General features: G+C 39.4%; 1 protein-coding gene across 1 annotated transcript in view; it reads right to left on the reverse strand.

The window, feature by feature from the left end:
- The window catches only part of ncapg2 (non-SMC condensin II complex subunit G2), a 75278-nt gene that overhangs the window by 24692 nt on the left and 27273 nt on the right, over nt 1-23313 (reverse strand). The window contains exons 7-19 of the mRNA XM_033044556.1: nt 20309-20403; nt 19360-19429; nt 18112-18198; nt 16264-16356; nt 14756-14881; nt 14152-14331; nt 11128-11280; nt 9016-9238; nt 5323-5423; nt 3976-4149; nt 3733-3803; nt 1777-1927; nt 427-600 (exon numbers count right to left, since the gene is read on the reverse strand). Coding sequence (XP_032900447.1) covers nt 427-600; nt 1777-1927; nt 3733-3803; nt 3976-4149; nt 5323-5423; nt 9016-9238; nt 11128-11280; nt 14152-14331; nt 14756-14881; nt 16264-16356; nt 18112-18198; nt 19360-19429; nt 20309-20403 — 1698 coding nt within the window. The remainder of the gene's footprint in view (nt 1-426; nt 601-1776; nt 1928-3732; nt 3804-3975; nt 4150-5322; nt 5424-9015; nt 9239-11127; nt 11281-14151; nt 14332-14755; nt 14882-16263; nt 16357-18111; nt 18199-19359; nt 19430-20308; nt 20404-23313) is intronic.

Here is a 23313-nt window from a genome sequence, read left to right on the forward strand (position 1 = left end):
ATACTTTGACTCATTATCATCTGTAATTCGTCCAACAACGGCGGTGTCGTCAGCAAACTTGAGATGTGATCCCACTGTGTCCGGCTTCAGTCGTGAGTAAAGAGTGAGTAGAGCAGGGGGCTGAGCACACAGCCTTGAGGTGCTCCCATACTGATGCTTACTGTAGTCCACTACCTGCCTAACAAACAAAACTACCCTTGCATGACCTGCTGATCCTTCTGTACACCTATAGTCTTTTCCCACCCCATTAACCCTTCTGTCAAATTTCAAATGTTGGCCGATTTAACCTGTGACCTATTTGGGGATTTCAAATGCGTCATAATTTTTATGACGAGGTAAAATAATTATCATTGTTGCTGCAATATTCCTACATTTGCATGCCAAAAATTGGTACTAAATCACCAGCAAGAGTTTTCTTTAAATTACCTTGATTGCTGCCAAAGCTTTCAGAAGCTGGTTTAGTTTTCTCTGTGGCAAATCCAATAAACATTCCCGACTCATGATATTTGTCAATATATATTCTAAAAAATGTATGGCCAATTTCAGTTTGGGTTGTACCATTTCTTGGATTCGAACTTTACGTTCTTGGATCTTTTTACTCTGGAAAAAAAAAAACAAAGGTATATGATTGCCACTTTCTCACCATGATTTGACAATTCAAAGACAACCACAATTTTATAACACTTGTACATTGCAATGTGATTCGAAAATTATTCATAATTAAAGCATGATTATTATGTCACTGATTACAACATTTTTTTCTCCATCATAAAAAAAAATATTCTTGCGACACTAGTCAGTTGCAAGTTCCATTGAAAAGTTTCTACAGTTTACCAACTTCAGGTATGGTCTCATTCTTTGGAGGATTAGTCTCCAGATTCAAAGGCGAGGAGTCACCAACCAGAGGATGGAAGGGTAATGGGATAATAATAACTCAACAAGTGACAGCTCTTTTCCAGATTTACAACATTTGATTCCTATTTGAGAAGGTAATGGGAACCTTTTTTTTTAACCCGTTTAGGCCTCATTTTGAACTAAATTCAAATGTTTATACATTTCAATGGAATTCAATGATAACATAATGAATCAGGAAGCAAAAAATATCGAGGATACAATCTTAAGCACTAGGTCTTCTATTCCAAAACATGCTATCACTGCAAATTCAGTATCTTTGGAAACTAGACATCTCGTTTGCTGAGTGTTTAAGAAGGAACTGCAGATGCTGGAAAATCGAAGGTACACAAAAAAGCTGGAGAAACTCAGCGGGTGCAGCAGCATCTATGGAGCGAAGGAAAAAGGCAACGTTTCGGCCTGAAACGTTGCCTTTTTCCTTCGCTCCATAGATGTTGCTGCACCCGCTAAGTTTCTCCAGCTTTTTTGTGTACCATCTCGTTTGCTGAGGTTGGCTGCTTATAGAGGAAGGAAATGCAGATGCTGGTTTACACTGCAGTCTGAAGAAGGGTTGTGGCCTGAAATGTCACCCATTCCTTCCCTCCAGAGATGCTGCCTGTCCCGCTGAGTAACTCCAGCATTTTGTGTCTATTGTCTGTTTACATATTTTGGTTTCTCTGCAAATACCTTTTTTATTCACTTTCCAGAATCACACTGTCGGGATTACTCTATAAATTCCAATGTTCTCCTAAAAATGTAATTAGACCAGGTCAAGAATACAAGACTACAGTTTTCATGCTATCATTATTTATTTAGGTAGGAAAATGGCTGACACCATTTTTTCTGGTCTATGAAGCATTTAAAATCTTAAATGGATTAACTGACCTTTTGAGGAAGCCCCTCTGTCAGCCAATCAGTAATCAGCTCGACCACATGTCCGGCTTTCCCCCACTGACAAAGGCAGTCTATCAATGCAGAATACTTCGTCACATCGGCTTCTTTATCCAAATTTCTCAACTTGGAGAGAACACCACAACTGGAAAAAAATAATCGACAGGGATCAGAAGATCAAAAGCACGAACAAAGCTTTTCACCAGTATTCATACTCTATGTTCTTCAATCCACCATACCCAATAATCCTAAATTAACCATGGTGAGAATTAGTTAATTTTTACATCAATCTTGCACCAATCTACAAACTGGCAGACCAAATGTATGTTTCAGTTTGCCACAATGAGATCAGACTTTGTTAGTCTGGTACATTAGTCACTTGTCACTCAAAAAACAATGCACCTGAAAGGGACCAAAATGTATCATGACATGATTATTTTACATAAAATTTGCACACCCAGAAAACATAGATGAGTATTTGAGGCCGCATGTACATCTTGCAGAGATTTTTATTTTTGCAAATATTGGTCCCATTAAACACTAATTTGTGTGAACAATAAACATTTTAAGATAATGTTCTCTGGCTTAATGGAAAAAAGATGTACTAATTTACTTCTATCACTCATAATCTTGTTCAAAAATCAATCCTGAAGTGTAATGTACATTAATGCAATTTGCTCCAATAGAAACATAGAAAATAAAGTGCAGGAGTAGGCCATTCAGCCCTTCGAGCCTACACCACCACTCAATATGATCATGGCTGATCGTCCAACTCAGTATCCTGTACCTGCCTTCTCTCCATACCCCCTGATCCATTTAGCCACAAGGGCCACATCTAACTCCCTCTTAAATATAACCAATGAACTGGCCTCAACTACCTTCTGTGGCAGAGAATTCCACAGATTCACCACTCTCTGTGTAAAAAATGTTTTCTAATCTCTGTCCTAAAAGACTTCCCCCTTATCCTTAAATTGTGACCCCTTGTTCTGGACTTCCCCAACATCGGGAACAATCTTCCTGCATCTAGCCTGTCCAACCCTTAAGAATTTTGTAAGTTTCTATAAGATCCCCCCTCAATCTTCTAATTTCTAGCGAGTACAAGCCAAGTCTATCCAGTCTTTCTTCATATGAAAGTCCTGCCATCCCATGAAAGTCTGGTGAACCTTCTCTGTACTCCCTCTATGGTAAGAATGTCTTTCCTCAGATTAGGAAACCAATACTGTACACCAAGGCCCTGTACAACTGCAGTAGAACCTCCCTACTCCTATACTCAAATCCTTTTGCTATGAATGCTAACATACCATTCGCTTTCTTCACTGCCTGCTGCACCTGCATGCCTACTTTCAATGACTGGTACCATGACACCCAGGTCTCGTTGCATCTCCCTTTTTCCTAATCGGCCACCATTCAGATAATAGTCTACAATACTCTTACACAACTAAGAGCTTAAAGCTTTACAGTAATATTTTGTTTTCAATTTCATTTCTAAAGGAAAGAGAATTTCTGATCAAATACAATAATATTGCCCAACAGAAATAAGCTATTTTAAACACAATTTTACACAAAGCATTGTGGCTTAGAAATTCTATCATATAGGATAATGTGATTAGCATTTTATTAAAACCTAATCACTTTATTGTGCGAAATGCATACTTGAATTTTAATCTAGTTCCTTGATGTTGCACATATGCATAGTGTGAAGTAACGAAAAAAGATTCTTCTTTGACTGCCAACTCTCCTCATCCGATTAATTGCCATCAATCTATGATCACCACCCATCTATTTTGATTTTATGTTTTCTATATCCACTTCCAATTTGCTCCTCAATTCAATTCGTCCCTCTTCTCAAAAGCAGGATGTCAAGTGTAACCAAAACAAAACCTGCATCCTCCACCTCTCTCATTACCACTACATATTCTCAAGCGTGATACAATTTTGAAGCCACTGTACCTGAAGGTAGGAATTGCTGTCGCAGGCATGAAGGAAGCCAGAATTATTAAGGGAACAATGCAGCGGTCATCCTGTAAAAATACAAATAGTTTGGCCTAAAAACAATATACAAGTGCAGATATCTTGCCCCATGAAAAAAGTAATCAAATCAACTACTTGGACAACAGACAAAACTGTAAGCTGGATCAATTTTCAGTAAAAGTTTAAACTATGATTTGAATTATTAACAAGGAAAGTTTTTACCGTGAAAGTTTTAAAATATAAAGGCAGCACAGATGCAAACTTCATAATTGTGTAGTTTTTAGCTTCTTTGTTTTCATTCAGTGCCTTGTGGATGCTTTTCCATAAAACAACATTAATTTCCAGTAAGCTAGCCATTGTGGTGCCATCATTCACTGACAACACACTCTCCAGCACCTGTAGGAAAGGACAATTAATTTTCAACCTTTCAGTTAAAAGCATTCATGTTCCTCACCCCTCCATCAAATGTATTTCCTATCCTGGCATCAAATCTACTTTCCACAAAAACACTGGGCACCAAAGAACAAACTGAAGTAACTGAAATGTTAGGAGAATGGTGATAGTAGGTCTAAGATTTACATTCTATTGAAAAAAAAATTACAATACCAAACACACTGTACTGCATGTCTGGAAATCTTAAATCAAGTCACAAGCTGTACAAATATCAAACACATGTTGTGAGAAAGACAATTTACTTTCAGCTGTCACTGAAGTACATTTTATATGTTTAGCTTACATTTTAATGTTAAACACCAACTGCTCAAACTCTGATAAATATTTAACATCCAAAATATTTATTCAGTAATGGGATCCTGGGGGTAAAACAAGCTACTATTTAATCATGATGATTTAAGACCTTTAAGATCACATGCAGAACACTCCAACAATGTTCTCAGACCAGCAAATTATGAATTGCTAGTTTGGACAGTCACAAGGAGCAAATTTAGGGATGGCAACTTCTCCAGGGTTAGTTTACGAGTTTAATTTATTGTCACGTGTGCCAAAGTACAGTGAAAATCTTTTGTTGCATGCTAATCAGTAAGTGGAAAGACAATACATGATTATAATCATCCTAATGATTCTCAATAGGTAAATGACCTGATTTTTTTTTAATTTGAAATGTTAAATAGTACAACTCAAAATTAGTCTCAAATCATTTTAGACATGTGAAATATTAGCTTAACAGTGCAGATCTACATTTTGCTTTCAGTAAAGTAAATGCAAATAAACTTTATTTCTCTTTTTATTGATTTAACATAGTCATTTGTTAATTTTGGTTTAATGATCTCATTTTTTATATGTAGTTATTATCTTCACATTGACACTTTCTGCCAAAGGTCACAAGTTCTCAAGTCAGGTGCAGCATAAAAACATTGATTTATCTTTAACCTTCCCCCCCAAGGCTTGACATTAAAGAGGAAACCCTTTGTGATTTCTCTTTTAATACCCGTTTATCCGTCCATCTTCAAAGTAATTTTAGCAAACAATACAAAAATGCAGCTAAAAGATCAGTCACCTTCACACAGATCAAAATTGAATATTTGTGAGGATAGGAAACATTGCACTCACACTGATATTTTCCTTTTGTTGTTCGTCATCACTGGTATCATCATGTGTTGACCTCTCAATGCAGGCATTCAAGCATCGCCGAATCATAAGCATCAACTTGGCTGTTAAAGAAAAATAAATATGTAGAGATGCAGCATGCATAACTGTTAAACATTGACAATTTCTGCAGAACCCCGTTGTAGTTTGTAGTTTGTTTGTTTGTCGTTTTGCACAAAGTCCGCGAGCATTGCCAGTTTTCATTTCACTGCACATCTCGTATGTGACGAATAAACTTGACTTGACGCGAGGCAAATGAAACTTTTCACTACTCGTAATTTACTTAACTTTATTTACGCTATAAGCAACTTATTTCTTTAATACATAAACTCAGAAACGTCTGACAAGCATGGCTGATTCCGCAGGCCTTTCCCGCCCGAAATACTTCGCACATGCGCACACTCCGGAAAAGTCCTGCACATGCGTTCACTTCACTCCCATTTCCTGCAAATAAATATTACTTCCTGCATTATTTTTAAGCTCAAAATTTATGCAGGAAGCTTTCTTAAACTAACATGGCGATATTGTTAGGTGACTGACTATTTCCTAATGGAATAAAATAAGTAAACTGCTCACATTCACATATATTCATAGTCAGGTAATCCAGGCTGACATTTCAGTTTATTGGAAAGCTGTGTTTGGATACGTTATTAAATAAAATATCCAACTGTCCTAAGGAATATAAAAACTCCCTGGATGCTACTTCAAAGAGTCTTCTTCTCCCTGTTGCCTCGGCCAATTATTCCTTAACCACCAAGTAAAAACATTTTTTTGGGCGGCACAGTTGATAGAGCTACTGCGTCATAGCGCCGGACACCGAGGTCCCATCTAACCTTGGGCTCCATGTCCGTATAGAGTTTATACATTCTCCCTGTGACCAACTGGGTGCTCCAGTTTCCTCTCGTATCCCAAAGACTTGAGTTTGTAAGTTAATTGGCCTCTGTATATTATCCCTAGTGTATCGATGCAAAAGTGGGATAACACAGAAGGGCTTGTGTCCATGCTGTATCTTTCAATTAAACAACTAATTTTACCTGTTTATGTTACTGCTGTTGATAGTCTTTGAAAAGGAAAGGATAGGCGGCCAAAACATTATGCCTGGTGACAAGGGCGAAAATCGCTTTTAAAACCTGGAGGGGGCACAATTGCCTGGCGGCCTGATGACAAGTGTGCATGACAAATAACAATTTTATCTCCTCCCATCAAAAGTTTATTTATGTATGTTTTTGTCAGTTTGTGAAAAGTTTACATGTGTTGTTTCCTCTCTCTCTCCTCCAAGGTTAGTGCTTCTGTTTACCTTTATTTGCTTCAGTTTTATTCAGTGTTATTTATCACATTGTAGCTTCTGAAAGATTTAAGCAAGCATCAGACGGTCGTTAAGGGTCCGGACCGTGAGCACGGGTTTCCTGGCGTTCAGGTACAGTCCACACACGTTATTTAGTCATTTTTACCCATTATTTAGGGAAAATGATGGGTAAAAATTACTAAATAATGTGGGTGAACGAGGGACTGTACCTGCACGCCAGGAAGCCCGTGCTCGTGGTCCGGAGCCCTTAATGACCGTCCGAAAGGTCCGATACAACATGATAAATAACAATAAATAAAACTGAAGCAAATAAAGACAAACAGAAGAACTAACCTTGGAGGAGAGTGAGAGAGAGATAAAACAGCACACATAAACCTTTCACAAACTAACAAAAACTTACATAAATAAACTTTTGATAAACTAACAAAAATAAACAAACATACTTAATTAAAAAAAAATTCATATAACATCCCTAAATGACGAGTAAAAATTACTAAATAACGTGGGTGAATGAGAGGCTATACATGCACACCAGCTCGACCGCCAGATCCCTTAATGACTCTCCAATACCCGTTTAAATCTTTCCCATCCACCAATACATCCAAACTTCACAAAAGGTCTGATGAAGGGTCGAGACCCGAAACTTTGCCTATTCCTTCTCTACATAGAAGCTGCCTCACCCGCTGTGTCCCTCCAGCATTTTTTGTCTGCCTCCAAAATTCAAATGGTAATTATTAAACAGTTTTAAGAAATTCTTCCGTGAATTTTATTCAAACGAACGCGTCAGTAATACTTGAAGGTCAAAACACAATTATATTTTCTGAGGAATGCATATCGAAGTATTGGTTGGTGACACATCGAAATAACATTGTTAATACGACAGTTAACACATCATTTTTGTCTCGGAGGAATTAAGTGATAAACGACTCCAATCGTTCTGCAGTAGTCATTAAACCCAAGAGCTTTTAAAAAATGTAAAATTCCAAGGCGGTTTTGCTTTTGCTGCAATCTATTTTGTGTATTGTATGAGGAATGCATGAGTGTTTATCAATACCAAAGGATGACATTTAATTTTCAGAGTCTGAACCAGCTGATCATGCATGCGGCCCGCGACTCCGCAGCGCGCGGTCGGATGGGAACTGTTTGCAAAATACATGGTCACAAAACATTGGGGGATTGTCCCCCACCTCTCAAAACATGGAGGGGACACGCCCCCCCTGTCCCCCCTCCCCTCGAGATTTCCGCCCATGCCTGGTGAAACACTAAAAGGAACGGAACGTAGATGTCGACAATCCGACTACATTCTATCTCTATCCCGCCCACTCCCCAGACATCAGTCTGAAGAAGGGTCATGACCCGAAATGTAACCCATTCCTTCACTCCAGAGATGTTGCCTGTCCCATTGAGTTAGTCCAGCATTTTGTGTCTACCTTCGATTTAAACCAGCATCTGTAGTTCTTTCCTAGACACAAGGAACTGCAGATGTGAAATCTTGCATAGAACACAAAGTCCTGGAATAACTTAGCAGGTCAGCCAAGACCTATTCAGGACAGGTCTACTGTCTGAAGACGGGTCCTGATCTGAAACATTACCAGCCTGAAGTGTCCCGGCCCGAAATGTTGACTATCCATGACCCCCAGAGATGCTGCCTGATCCGAGTTATTCCTGCAATTTGCGTTGCACAAAGGAATGTAGATGACGGGTGGGGACATTGGGGCATAGAAATATGGAACCGAGATCCAGCTGCTGAAATGATAACTGCCAAAGACTGTATTTAAAAAAAATGTGATGCACGAGACATAATTGGACTGAAATCTGAGGTCTACTGGAAGGTATATGAATGGGGCAGTCTACTGAATGGTTTGAAAACAAAGATGGAAATTTTATAACTGAAAGCTAATCTATGTGTAAATTGCATTATAGTTTTGCGTGAGATGAGATGGTGAAAGATTGTTCAGGAAAACTGGGAATAGTTGAGCCAAGAGGGTGAGGAAAAAGGATGAGTATTTCAGCAACAGTTGTGCATAAATACAAAACTGAGTAAATTAGTAGCTGATAATCTATCAGTTGCTGACCCCTATGCTTAGTTTTATGCACAAGTACAGATATACCTGTACTATTTGTACAAGTACAATACAGACATTTTTTAAGAACGATACTTAAAAGCTACCAGTTGGCGGCGGAGATGCGGCGACTGAGTGTTGCCTCCGAAGAAATCTACTCAATTATTGCTGCACTTTACTCAAGAATTGCCGAATACCATAATTTTACTGGATTGTATGCAAAGCAAATCAATTTCACTGTATCTAGGTACACGTGACAATAAAATATCCACTACTCTCGAGTCTTACCAATATTGGTTGGTGCAGTGTGTTCATGTGCATATTGATAAAATTTCCTTGCTGCCATGGGATTCATTTGGACAATGGTGACACATCGTTCACACCATACTTCGTCAGGTTGATTCACAGGAAAAAATGAGTTAAATAACAGGCTAACAATCCGCCTAGCAACTGGTCGAGAATCAATCTCCAATCGGGCCAGAAGATGTTCCATTGGGCAGATTTTCCAAAACTAAATTTGAAAAGGACAACACAAATAATATCATTGGTGCAAGTCACATGTGAATACAAATATAACCAAACATTGAATTTTCTCCAATTTGTATTATTTATATGACTGACTATTAAACTTACTAAACGTACAAACGACATGTCAAAGTATCTAGCATCAAACATCTCCAGATCTGGACTTGCTGAAGCAACAGAAAACAGAAACCGATAATTTAACTCAATGAGCACCTTAGTTGAACTGCACCTGGTCAATTTATCTAATTTCCTGTAGAAATGTTGAGCAAAATATTTTCCTGATCGAAAGTACTCCCAATGTCCTGGTAAAATTGCATTGCTCAATCAACATCAGTGGATAAAACTGTTAATTTTTTTTGTCAAGTAGTAATTGCACTTCTAAACAACAAAAACTGGAGCAGGAGCGGGTCATTCAACCCCTTGTGTCTATTGTGTATTCAATAGGATCATGGCTAATCAGTAAAATTCAGTATGCTGCTGCTTCAGCTTTCTCTTCATATCCTGTCAGTGATCAGAACAGTATTTAACCTCTTGAATATATTTAATAACATCATTGAGTTGATAATAACTGCATAGAAATCGGCCCATTGGTCCACTGCTTCTGTGCCAACCATCATGGCTATCTACACTAATCTCGCTTGCCTGCTTTAATGCCATCTCCCTCTAGGTCTTGTTGATTCATGTGCCTTTCCAGATGTCACTTATATGTGTTATTGTTCCTGGCTTCAACATCTCTTCTGGCAGCTCATTCCAGGTACCAACTACACCGAGAGAAATTTACCTCTTAAATTACTTTTAAACCTCTTCGCTCTCATAGAGGGCGGCATGATGGCGCAGCTAGTAGAACTGCTGTCTCACAGCACCAGAGAACTGGGTTCGATCCTGACCATAGGTGCTGTCTGTGTGGAATTTGCATGTTTTCTGTGACCAGATGCGTCCACCATCATCCCAAAGATGTGTGATTAGGTTAATTAACCGGTGTAATTTACCTCTAATGTGCCAGGGGTGGATGAGAGAGTGGGTTAATATATAATTACGTTTCCATATTCTATTGTGCTGCAGCAAGTATGAATTTCATTGTCCTATCTGGGACACATGACAATAAAACTCTTGACTCTTGAACTAGAACGAATGGGTGATCGATGGTTAGTGTGATCTCAGTGGGCCGAAGGGCTTGTTTCCATGCTGCATCTCTAACCTAAAACTAAACTCACTGTAAACGCATGACCCTTTAATGACTTGGATTCAACTGCCTCAGTAGCTGTGCAGTACTGGGGATAACATGAGGTGCTATACAAGTCTCCCTTTTTTATCTGCTCCTCAGAAAACATCAACATTCAATTTGCTTCCTACTGATAATGTATTGCAAAGTCACAAATGTTAACTACTCTTTCACATCTTGCATTTAACAAAACAATGTTATCCTTTTTCTAACTGCACATATCTATTTTAATTAAAATGGAGATAGTGGCCACTATTTTATTAGTTTCCACATCTTGGTGTTCAAAGTGTTGGCAAAGAAGTTAACTTAATGGTTACCTCATCTGGATGTATTACCTGATGTTAAGTTTAAAGTTTTAAAGTTTATCGTTTTGATCATATAAAGGAATGTTATTGCTTTGTGGGTATATATTAAAACGGACAAAATTAGAAAGTAAAATTCTTAATCCAAGCTTAAATTTACAAACTTAATGCAATAAATTGACTTTTAATTCAGATTATTAAAAAAGGCTTTGATTAAATGCAGCTTGCTTGAACAAGATGTCGTCCTTAAGTATAAGGACGAGTTATATTTTGCTTACAAAGTACTTTCTGACAAATCTGAGAAGTATCTATTTCAACTACTTAAGTTCATTATTTTTCAATCCATTTCACCTTTGCAGCTTTGGCAGCTTTAACTTTCAGCAGCATATCGACGAAAGCTACTCGAACATTTACAGAAGTGTCATGAAGACTGTTTCTCAGTCCAGGGAGAAGCTGCTCCAACAAAGGATGGCTCATTCTGTTGTCCAAAGTAAGTGGCAAACACTGCAGGAAAAGGATGACAAAGCATATTAAATATAAAATTTAATATATTAAAATTAAAAATATAAAATATTCAGAATCCAGCCTCAATCTAAAGCAAAAGAAAACTGCAAATGAAATAAAGACAAAAATGCAGAAACATTTCGGTAGGTCAGACAGCAGAGAAAACTAAATTAACATCTCAGGTCAATGGTCTTTCATCAATTTGAAACAATCAGCCACCGACCCGAGACATTTACCATTTACCCTCGTGAATTGCTGAGTATTTTCAGCATGTTTGTGATATATATGACTTGGAGACAACGATAGACGGGTTGGTTAGTAAGATTGCACATAACACCAAGATTGGTGGAGTCATGGACCCTCATTTTGGCAACATTCTCGTAAATCTTCTCTGCACCCTTTCCAGCTTGATAACATCTATCCTATAACATGGTGCTCAGAACTGAACACAATACTCAAAATGAGATCTCGCTCAACGTCTTATACAACTGCAACATGACCTCCCAACTTCCCAAATGTAATGGGGAAATATACAATTAGTGACATGACCCTCAACAGCATTGATGTACAGAGGAGTCCTGGGCTCCGTCCCCAAATCCCTGAAAGTGGTAACACAAGTAGTATCCAGAATGCCAGAGGCTGCGGGGATACCTGTAGAAGTTTATACAATTGTGAGAGGCAGTCTCATTTGGATTTGGATGAAAGGATTCAAAGTAACATTAGCAAATTTGCAGATGACAAAGCTGGGTGGCAGTGTGAACTGTGAGGAGGATGCTATGAGAATGTAGGGTGACTTGGACAGGTTGGGGGAGTGGGCAGATGCATGGCAGATGAAGTTTAATGCGGATAAATGTGCGGTTATCCACTTTGGTAGCAGAAACAGGAAGGCAGCTTACTATCTAAATGACGTCAAGTTGGGAAAAGGGGAAGTACAACGGGATCTGGGGGTCCTTGTACATCAGTCTATGAAAGTAAGTATGCAGGTACAGCAGGCAGTGAAGAAAGCGAATGGCATGTTGGCCTTTATAACAAGAGGAATCGAATATAGGAGCAAAGAGGTCCTTCTTCAGTTGTACAGAGACCACACCTGGAGTATTGTGTGCAGTTTTGGTCACCTAATTTGAGGAAGGACATTCTTGCTATTGAGGGAGTGCAGCATAGGTTTACAAGGTTAATTCCCGGAATGGCGGGACTGTCATATGCTGAGAGAATGGAGCAGCTGGGCTTGTACACTCTGGAGTTTAGAAGGATGAGATGCAATCTCATTGAAACATGCAAGGTTGTTAAGGGCTTGCCACACTAGAGGCAGGAAACATGTTCCCGATGTTGGGGGTGTCCAGAACCAGGGGCCACAGTTTAAGAATAAGGAGTAAGCCTTTTAGAACGGAAACGAGGAAACACTTTTTCTCAGAGTGGTGAGTCTGTGGAATTCTCTGCCTCAGGTCTCTTGATGCTTTCAAGTGAGAGCTAGATAGGGCTCTAAAAATAGTGATATGGGATAGGAATAGGGGATATGGGGAGAAGGCAGGAACGGGGTACTGATTGGGAATGATCAGCCATGATCACATTGAATGGCGGTGCTGGCTCGAAGGGCCAAATGGCCTACTCCTGCACCCATTGTCTATGGTCTAGTCAGACTGTAGACAGAACGTATTTCCCCAGGATGGAAAAATTAAATACAAGAGGGCATAGCTGTAAGGTGAGAGGGACAAAATATAAAGGAAATGATTGAGGCAAGTGTTTTTTAAACTTACTTTTACAGAGGGCAGTGAGTCCCTGGAATGCACTGTCAGGGGTGGTAGTTGAGGCAGATATGATAATGGCATTTAAGAAACCTTTGAATAAGCATATGCAGGGAATGGAGGAACATGGAATATGTGCAGGTAGATAAGAGATGGTCTTGGCATCATATTTGGCACAGGCACTGTGGGCTGAAGTGCCCGTTCTTTTGCTGTACCTTTGCTATATTCTATATTTCTATTACGTTGCAAATTTACAGGTATCTGGATTTAAACAGCAGGTGTTTGAATGTGTGAAATATCAAAACTGAGGAAATTCTCCAAAACAACGTGCACTCTAGGCTGAAACATGATGAACTATGAGATAATCCTCATATAAATTCACTGTCCTAGAGCTCCCTTCTTGGTCCTGTAGATTTAAATGATCATGCTATAACCAAGCCAAAATCCTGGTCTGTGTCTCAAAAGAGAGGGGGAAGTAGATGGCATAAAATAATAATAATAATAATATCTTTTATTGTCATTGCACACAAGTGCAACGAGATTTGGGTATACAGCTTCCATCCGACATAATAACTTAATTAACTACTAAAATTTAGGTTTAGATACCCCGAGAACATGGTTTGTACAAAGAACATTACAACAGTAAAATAGTCAAAACAGACTAAAGTGCAGATGTGTCTGTGCGACGTGACCATCCGAGGGAGACAGTCCGTGGGGGTGGGGGGCATTCAGCAGGGCCGGTTCAGAGCAGCTATAGCTCTGGGAAAGAAGCTGTTCCTGAGTCTGGAGGTGCAGGCGTTGAAGGCCTTGTAACGTCTGCCGGAAGGAAGTAGTTCGAACAGTCCATTACAAGGGTGTGAGGAGTCTTTGTGAATGCTGACGGCCTTCCTGAGGCACCGTGTGTGGTAGATGCCCTCCAAGGCTGGTAGCAGTGTCCCAATGATCTTCACCCTGCATCATTAAGATTAAACTAGCTTGCCATGACACAAATCACACTTCTAAATCTTGTGGTCCATCCCAAGCACAAAGACAAACAGATGAAAAAGGTGCTGACACAGACCCAGTGATAAAAGCACTTCTACATTTAAAGCTGGGGACACATGCAAAAATAAACAAGGAATCAAAATACCTTAAAGACAGAACAACGAACATCAGCAGAGCTTGTATCGGCTGAAAGGTCATGGAGCACTTTAGTGAGGAGATCAGTGAGGATAGAAGGAGGTATCATCTCCCAATACTTTGAGGCAATTCTGCACACACCAAGCACACCAGAGGAACGAACCAAGGGTTGTGGATCCTCTAAAAGATTCTACAAAAACAATAGAATCGCAAGTGATTAATATACGTTTTGTTCCCATACCAATATATTTAGCATATGAAAATGTTGCCAATCTCTAGGATAGATTGTGTATACTTCAAAAACAAGCAAACATATTGAAAACGCTTTTAATAAACTGTAATTCTTCTGGCTGCGTTTCCTACCTTCAGTACAAAAGAGCACACTGCACTCGGTTGAGAATTTAATAGCCCTCCCTTCAGTCGTGCATTTCTATTTCACTCTGGAATGTGTCGAAAAACCCATTTTTTGGAAACACCAAAGAAATAGGACAACAGCAGGAATAATTGACAGGGAATAGTCACATCCATTTCCATTTGATTTCCACCGAGAGACTCCCACAGACCAATATTTTGTCGATTGATTTATCAGGATTAAAAGCATGATCCATACTTACAAAGATTTCCTCAAATTGCTTTTGGATTGCAATGTCTGCATCTTCGCTGGTTAGTGCAGGGTCTCGAATTGGAAACGCTTCAACAAAGAGTATTGCAGCATTTGCTCGCACTTCCGAGTTGCTGGCCTTTGAAACAAAACCAATGTTAATTTGTGCAAAAACAGCAAAAGAAAATACTGCAGGTGAGTCAGGCTGCAAGTTATGAAAACGGCATACAATACTCCAACACTAGGCTCACCAAATAGTTCCTAACTATTTTGAATGCAAGCCCACGATGAGTCCCAAATGACAACGGCATGAGCTATTCCTTTTAAGTTGGGGAAGTTCTAGTAATTCATAGGGATTGCTGGCACTTGTGACTAAGACAGATTAGCTTCCCAAGCATATTTTATATTTATAGTTATTTCCTGCCAACTCCTGTCTATATTATTCAATATCAAAAATTATTGGATCCCCTTTAAGTTTTGACACTCCATTCCCAATCACCAAGGCGAGGGGTGGGGCGGTTTCCACATCTTCCTTATGAAAGGTCTAGATGTTTTACAGGTCATCCCAAACACTCCTCCATTTTGAGCAGTCATTGGTCAGGGATTCCAATCAGTTACATAGAAAATAGGTGCAGGAGGAGGCCATTCGGCCCTTCAAGCCAGCACCGCCATTCATTGTGATCATGGCTGATCGTCCCCTATCAATAACCCGTGCCTGCCTTCTCCCCATATCCCTTGACTCCACTAGCCCCTAGAGCTCTATCCAACTCTCATTGTTCATTGATGTTAGATTTTTGGAGGAGTCTGAAAACATCTGCTAAAGCGCTGATCCTCAGGGATTTTTCACTGCTGTGATTATAGCACAAACATACCATTGAGACGCCTTTTAATGAACTCTTTGGTCATGATTCTGTCTTTGACATGGATGCTGTTGACTCCATCCTAAAACAAACTAGCCACTCCAGCTCTGCTCCCATCCCAGACTTACAAGGACACTGGAGTAGAGGACATTCATACTGAAGTTCTTGAAACTTGGTAGCGAGGAACATTAGACAGAAATTCTTAGCTTCATATCTGACATCTGGGAAGGGGATGTTATATTATATTCTCCATTCCCTATTCAATTTGTTCAAACCCAAGGATTAAAATCAATGCTTATTGCACTGGAGGGCCAGAGAACCTGTTAACCACGATCTTGTAGTAATAATGATTTCAGCTCCATTTAATATGCTACTCAGAACATGTGACAATAAAGAAATATGGTTATTATTATATATATTATACAACATCTCTAATCCAGCCATAGAATAATTTGCAAGACTTGATGTGAGCTGTTTATATTTTGCATTTTGTAACCTGCAGTATTTGATTATTTAAATCCATTTTGCATTGTCTTGTAAAATTATTCAAAATAGAAAATAGTTCACATTTGTTAAAATTGTTATTTCAGATTTATTTGTTAAACATTAAAATAATGCACAGATAAAGTCAACATTTACTTTTAAAGATCTACAATTATACCTTTAGGCCTCTCCACAGAATAGGTTGGTATAGACGATGCAGCATTTCATCAACTCCTTGGCGTAGTTTTTGCTGATGAAAGTAACTTAACAACTGCAAAAAGAAATTAATTCACACATTAGCGAGAGTTACAAACCAGGCTTCACTCACACCATCCACACCACAAAGGAAAAGTCTATCGACTTGCCAGTTGCAAGATCTCCTTCTGCAATAAAATAAAACTGAGAATGACATGCTTAGGTTTACTAATACAGGCTTAACATTCTGCACAATTCATCGAGTATATCCCAAGATCCAATCCAGATAACAATAAGCAGATTATTAAAGTATAAAACTATACCATGAGATTTAATGAAAAAAGTTAAATTACAAATGTAACACTTCCTCCTAAAAATGATTTTAAAATGGAAAACAGAAGACGACTAATTGGATACTCGAGCCTGCTTTGCCATTCTATGAGATCATGGCTGATCCGAGTTTAGTCTCAACATAATTTTCTGCTCTCTCCCCACAGACCTTGGAGTTCAAATGCCTGTCAATCTCCGCCATGCGTATATACAATAACTCCACCTCCACAGCTCTCTGGGGTAGTGAATTCCAGTGTCAGCACCATTTGAGAATAAATACTTGCTGATCTTAAGTAAGTAATCCTTTATTCTGTAATTCTGTTCCCCATTTCCAGAAAACCCCACCAGGGAAAACATCTTCTCAGTCATTAATCCTGCTATTTCCAAAGAATCTTAGATTCAAGATGTTTCAAGAAGATTACAACTCATCCATCTAGATTAAAATAAGCATAGGCCCAATCTGTACAACCTTTCTACATATTTCAACCCCTTCATCCAGGAATCTCTTCTACACCTACTCCAATGCAGGTATACTTCTTAACATATGGAGACCAAAGTACACGCAGTTCGCTGTCGCATTGTCATCAATGCCCTGCAAAGTTGGATTAAAATGAGCATACCATTTTCCTCCATTCTGCTTGCAATAAAGGCCAACACTCTATTTGGCTCTTTATTTCCTGAACCCTGCGTGCAAATCCTTTGTTTCATGCACTTAGACGACCATGTACATTTGTAAAATATTTTGTCGTTTCCATCTATTTAAATAGTAATTCGTTTTTACATTCTTCCTTCAACCTGCCAACTTCTTGCTCATTCGTTTTTGACCTATCCCTTTGCATCTTCCGCCTAACTTGGCAAACAACCTATTTTTGTACATGTTGTACAGGTTGTGATTGGGGCAAGTATAAAACCATTTAAAAAGATATTTGGGCAACTACATGAATACAAAGTTTTAGAGGGATATACGTCAAATACAGCAAATGGGACGTGTAGATGGGCATGGACGAGTTGATCTGTATAACTCTGACATCTGAAATAATTGCAGACTTTATTCTCAACACATGTCCTTCTAATCCTCATTTTATATAATAATCTGGTTCTCAGCCACATACCTACTCTGCTCACAGGAGCAAATAAATTCTAACAAAAAAGGTTGATTGTGTTAAAAACATGTTTCAATCCAATAGCGACTGTGGCATATGATTTTGTTAGAAAATGGAGACTTCAGAAAAGCCATGGAAGGAAAAAAAAATGTGACATCACAGAAAGAATCACAGTAAAATGCAGGACCAAGAAACAGGATGCTTCCAAGTCTATCGTGAGAAAAACATTTAATCATCATGTCCATCATATAAGTAAGGTATATGGAAAACAAAATGAGGAACTTTTAAGTCTTACTTTCACCCCCTCTCCTATAATTTGATGTATTAATATTTTCTTAAATACAAAGGATCAATTGCATAATCGTTACTCCAATGAAATGGTTTAAAATTAAGCATACCTCTTGCACTTTAGAGTGGACTGGTGAGTCCCGTGGAAGATGAACTCCATGATGCATGAAATCCTGGATACAGCTGTACTCAATGGTCTGAAAGAAGAGAAAGTCTTCTAGGAATATGCTTCTATCCAATTTACTACCACTTCCACTCCACTGACCCTTAGCCCAGAGGTACCTCAAGGCAGTAAGCTCAGTCCGTTTCTCTACCCATGACTGTGTAGCTACAAAGCATCTTTAAATTCACCATGTATACCACTTTGATGGAGGCATAATGGGCAATGATGAATCAGAGTACAGAGATTGATGATCTGTCTTGAGTCCAGCACATTTATGCAATCATACCCCTCCCACTGAGAAGCGCGGAGGGGTATGGAGTTGTGCGCGGTATCGGGCGGCGCTGCAAAATTTTGTAGCGAACAAAATCTTTGCGCGCCACCGGCCTGGACGTATAACTGACGGCCAAAGTGGGACAGGCCCAAGACCCTGGCACGACGCAACGTCTCACCTCCAACAGCAGCAGAAGCAAGCAAACGATCGCCGAGCTCGGCCTGGGGCTCACGGCCGTTGCGGTCCGGATCCGCCCCCACTTCTACTCCCAGAGCGGGGCCAAGAAAATTGAAGATAGACACAAAATGCTGGAGTAACTCAGCGGGACCAAAAGCATCTCTGGAGAGAAGCAATGGATGACGTTTCGGGTCAAGACCCTTCTATCACCCATTGTTTCTCTCCAGAGATGCTCCAGCATTTTGTGTCCACCTTCAAATGACGTCACGCGCTCCAGACGGCTTTGCGGGACCGTCGCGCCTCAACGCGACCACGAGGTCGCATAATTAGCGTGCCAAGGCCACGCAAGTGGGACAGGAGTTTCAGGCTCTTGAACCACCCTGCAAAACTCTACCACAGCAATAACCTTGCATAAGGTTGCACGATGCACTTCAATTATTAAGCCTGTAAAGCCAGCGCAAGTAAGAATTTCATTATTCTGGTCTCAGTGAATATGACAATTACACTCTCGAGTTTTGGTTCATTTTTTAAAATTTTTTTTAACTTGGTAGTTCAATTTTCTTTGCTGTTTCTGACTGCTGTATTTCTATCATTTTAATATATATCATTTATAATATATATCATTTATAATATATGTATATTATTATTTATAATATAGAACTAGTGTTTATGAGTGATCGATGTTCGGTGTGGACTCGGAGGGCTGAAGGTCTTCAATGCTGTATCTTTCAATAAATTAATACTCACTTCCAGGGACAACCCAGATGCTTTCTTCCAAGCTCTAAAATACACTTCAGCTACCAGGTGCATTATGGACCTACAGGAAATATTAGATCAAAAGCTTAGCCATTTCAAGTTAAATGTTGCACCAAGAAAAGATGAAATAATTGTCAATGCCTGTGCCCCAATTTAATAACACTTCAAACTCAAAATTCAATTCATCGGAATTTCAATATGCAACTTTATAAAGTCACATGGATCATCCAGACTTCACTACAAACAGCCAAACCATTTTAGCAAAAACACAGTATCATGGTTTCAGATAACTCAGCAGTCATACGTAAATAAAAGAGAATTCAAATTTCCTTACAAGAAAAGATGGCATGCTTTTGCCTTCCAGACGCACAGTGTAATTGTCAGAGGAAGGGAAGCATAATTGCTATCTCAGAAAGAACATATGTTGTGAGTTCAAGAGAGTTGAGAGCACATTACATTCCCACATTTGAGGGGTTGCATCTCTGGAAACCAGTCCATAACACAAGAAAATTGTTGTTTATTTTGTTTCCTCATCTAAATATCATAGGTGTGGATTTATATTCCAATCCAATTTTTCTTGGTAGTGATTTGTGAATTCTGTAAGGGTGATTTTCCATTACAGAACTGCAATAATGCGAGAGTACATTGTCCAACATTTTTTCCTAAATGTAATTAACGTTTAAACAGGTCACATAAATTCAAATAACAATGGATGTGTTTATTTTTCTGGACCAACCAACTTTTTCCTGAAATGCAAATATGATCAGTGTTACTAGTTTTGCATATCTAAAACAACCCCTGAAATATCTAATATAACAAAGAATTTCACAATACCAAATACTATAAAAACCTGGCTAAATAACTCTGAATATTCAAACACATCACCTAATTTTAATCGCTACTCAACACGTTGGCAACTCCAAAAATAATCTGTACATACTTAGGAAAGAAACACAACTGGTTCTTAATTGTCCCATGGATCATTTTGATGAATTCCACATCCCAGCAGAACAAAAAACTTAGAAAACGCCTTCCCTAAAAAGAAAAAAACAGTTTAAGTGTACAAGAAAAGCCATTGTACTGTATATTAATGTTACATTTAAGAGCAACTCCAAAAGCAAAACATTGCTCAAGTACATATGCAAAATATGTATTTAAAACTCTACACTTATTTTAATTCATGTTAATGTCTTTCCACACCAGTTGTAAACGCTTGCAATATTTTTATATTTAACTCAAATACCATTTAATAACTAAATACAAGGTGTGAAGAGCTAAAAGAGATATTTTAAATTTGCTACTTAAATAGCTGCCCATCCTTTTGATAGACAGGTTATCAATTTATATTAGGTGAATGACAAACACACTTTAGGCCTAATTCCACTGAACAATAAAATCCAAGTATCATGGTGAAGTCAGTGGGGAATAATGCATCATGTGACAATGAGAATTCCAAGGCATTCACTCTGTTTTAAGTACAGGATATTACCCATTTTAAAGCCTGCTTTTTTTTAAGTTTGAGGTCATATGCCTGCTGCATACAATTTAAGTGCGAGATGCTGGAATTAATGCCCTTAAAATTTTAAATGTTAGTCATTAATATGTGTACAGGGAATACTATTGATATACATCTTTCTTTACATTCATTGCACCATCAAATTAATAGAAACATAGAAAATAGGTGCAGGAGTAGGCCATTCGGCCCTTCGAGCCTGCACCGCCATTCAATATGATCGTGGCTGATCATCCAACTCAGTATCCTGTACCTGCCTTCTCTCCATACCCCCTGATCCCTTTAGCCACATGGGCCACATCTAACTCCCTCTTAAATATAGCCAATAAACTGGCCTCAACTACCTTCTGTGGCAGAGAATTCCAGAGACTCATTACTCTCGGTGTGAAAAATGTTTTCCTCATCTCGGCCCTAAAAGATTTCCCCCTTATCCTTAAACTGTGATACATCTTCTTATAATGCATCAGTGTCACTCATGTTTCCTTTTTAAATAACAAGCTGTTACACAGAACCCAGCCCGTCTTGGTTCTATGATGGAAGAACCTTAGACTGGAGTCCTTCCCCACAAAGCCTTTGCAGCGGCTACACCAAGCTTCAGTCCATTCCTCAGCATGTACTTCTGCATCATATGACATGCCAGACAGCAACGTCCATGACTGAATTCATTACATGAAGTGGGGGAGAGGGACTGATATAATTGCTCGGAGAGCTAACAAAAAGTACGAGTTGAAAGGCCTTCTTATGTCATAAGAACTTGCTAAGCATTTAACGCACCATCCCCCAGAACAGGCGTCGGCAACCATGTCCTGTATAGGGGCCGGGACGCAAGTCTGTGAGCAGATTGCGGGCCACATCTATCACGTATACACATGGATCCCGCCCCGGAAGGCAGGCATCAAATCGCATGTTCACATAGATCCCGCCCCTTCGAGGACGCCAACCAGAGTACTGACCTCTAGTTACGGGCAAAGATGGTTACAGGCGCTCACGACCATTGCCTTGGCTCTGTCCTGAAGGCAGAGGCTCAAACACTCATACTCACTCGTCCCCGGCCTATTGACAATCCTGATTCCAACAGTGTGTTTAAGAAAGAACTGCAGATGCTGGGAAAATCTGAGGTAGACAAAAAGCTGGAAAAACTCAGCGGGTGAGGCAGCATCTATGGAGCGAAGGAATAGGCAACGTTTCGGGTCGAGACCATTCTTCAGACTGGTCTCAGAGCAGCATCAGCCGCTTCTGAAGAAGGGCCTCGACTTGAAACGTCACCTATTCCTTCGCTCCATCGATGCTGCCTCACTTGCTGAGTTTCTCCAGCTTATGTCTACCTCCAATCCCGGCAGTGAAGCCCTGACACAAAAAGTGCATGGTCGTGCCGGCGGCTTTGCACAGGCTACAGTACAGCCAGAGCTCGCCAGCTCCGCCATTGCGGCCACCAGCACAGGCCTCCTTGCGTCCCTGCGTCACCGTGTCCGGGCGCCGCGGCCTCAGGAGGAATGAAGTCGGGGGGCCTGATATATACGGGGGGGAAAAATACGCCTGTGAGCCGGATGATTTCGGGTTACGGGCCACATTCGACCCGGGGGCCGTAGGTTGTCGACCCCTGCCCTAGAACCTACAACCACAAAGGTTTTACTCAAAACAAATTTAAGGTGGCCAATGGTTCATGATTCCATATGTGTGTTTTTACAATACAGGGTACAAAAAGTGTAACATCATACACAAAATTGAAGTTCACAAATAAATTATTTCAACACGATTCAGATTAATCAAAACCCCTCACAGCAGCAGTACATGACAGGGAGAGATAGTTCATGAAGTTTGAGAAAATTTCATTAATGAACAAAATTCCTTGTGTGTTTTTTTACACTTTATGTTTGGTGTCCACCATAACAACCGTTATATGAAATTTGGAAAGTCATTTTTTTCTAAAGCATGAGAGCTGATTTCTTCAGTTTTGCTGTTTTTCAACATACAAATGTACTTTCTCGCTATAAACATGGAGTATGTGACCAAACGAGCAATATTCCTGTTATCTACTGAAACGGGCGTTACGCAGTGTCCAAGGGTGGACACCAAAATGAAAGTAGCTCCTGTTTCTTCCAGTATTTTTTTTTGTAATTTCTTTTTCATGTTTTGAATAAACTTTATGGATGTAATTGTCCATACATAATAAGAGACTGCAGATACATAATTTGATGGAAATATAGCTATTGCAAAATGCTGGTGTTATGCGTGTGATAGTGGACACCAAATATATTCACTAATTTTGGCATGCAGCAGCTTTTACAGAATCTTGATATTCAGGTTACATTCTGCTCATAATTTTATTATCTATTGAGTTCTTCAAACTAGAAAATTTTCAATCTCCTTGGGAAGTTCTTTGGTCTTAATTTACCATTGTGGTGTAACGGTGGTTACTCTAAAATAGGGTG

Source organism: Amblyraja radiata, chromosome 2 (genome assembly GCF_010909765.2).
Source record: "Amblyraja radiata isolate CabotCenter1 chromosome 2, sAmbRad1.1.pri, whole genome shotgun sequence".
Taxonomy (NCBI): domain Eukaryota; kingdom Metazoa; phylum Chordata; class Chondrichthyes; order Rajiformes; family Rajidae; genus Amblyraja; species Amblyraja radiata.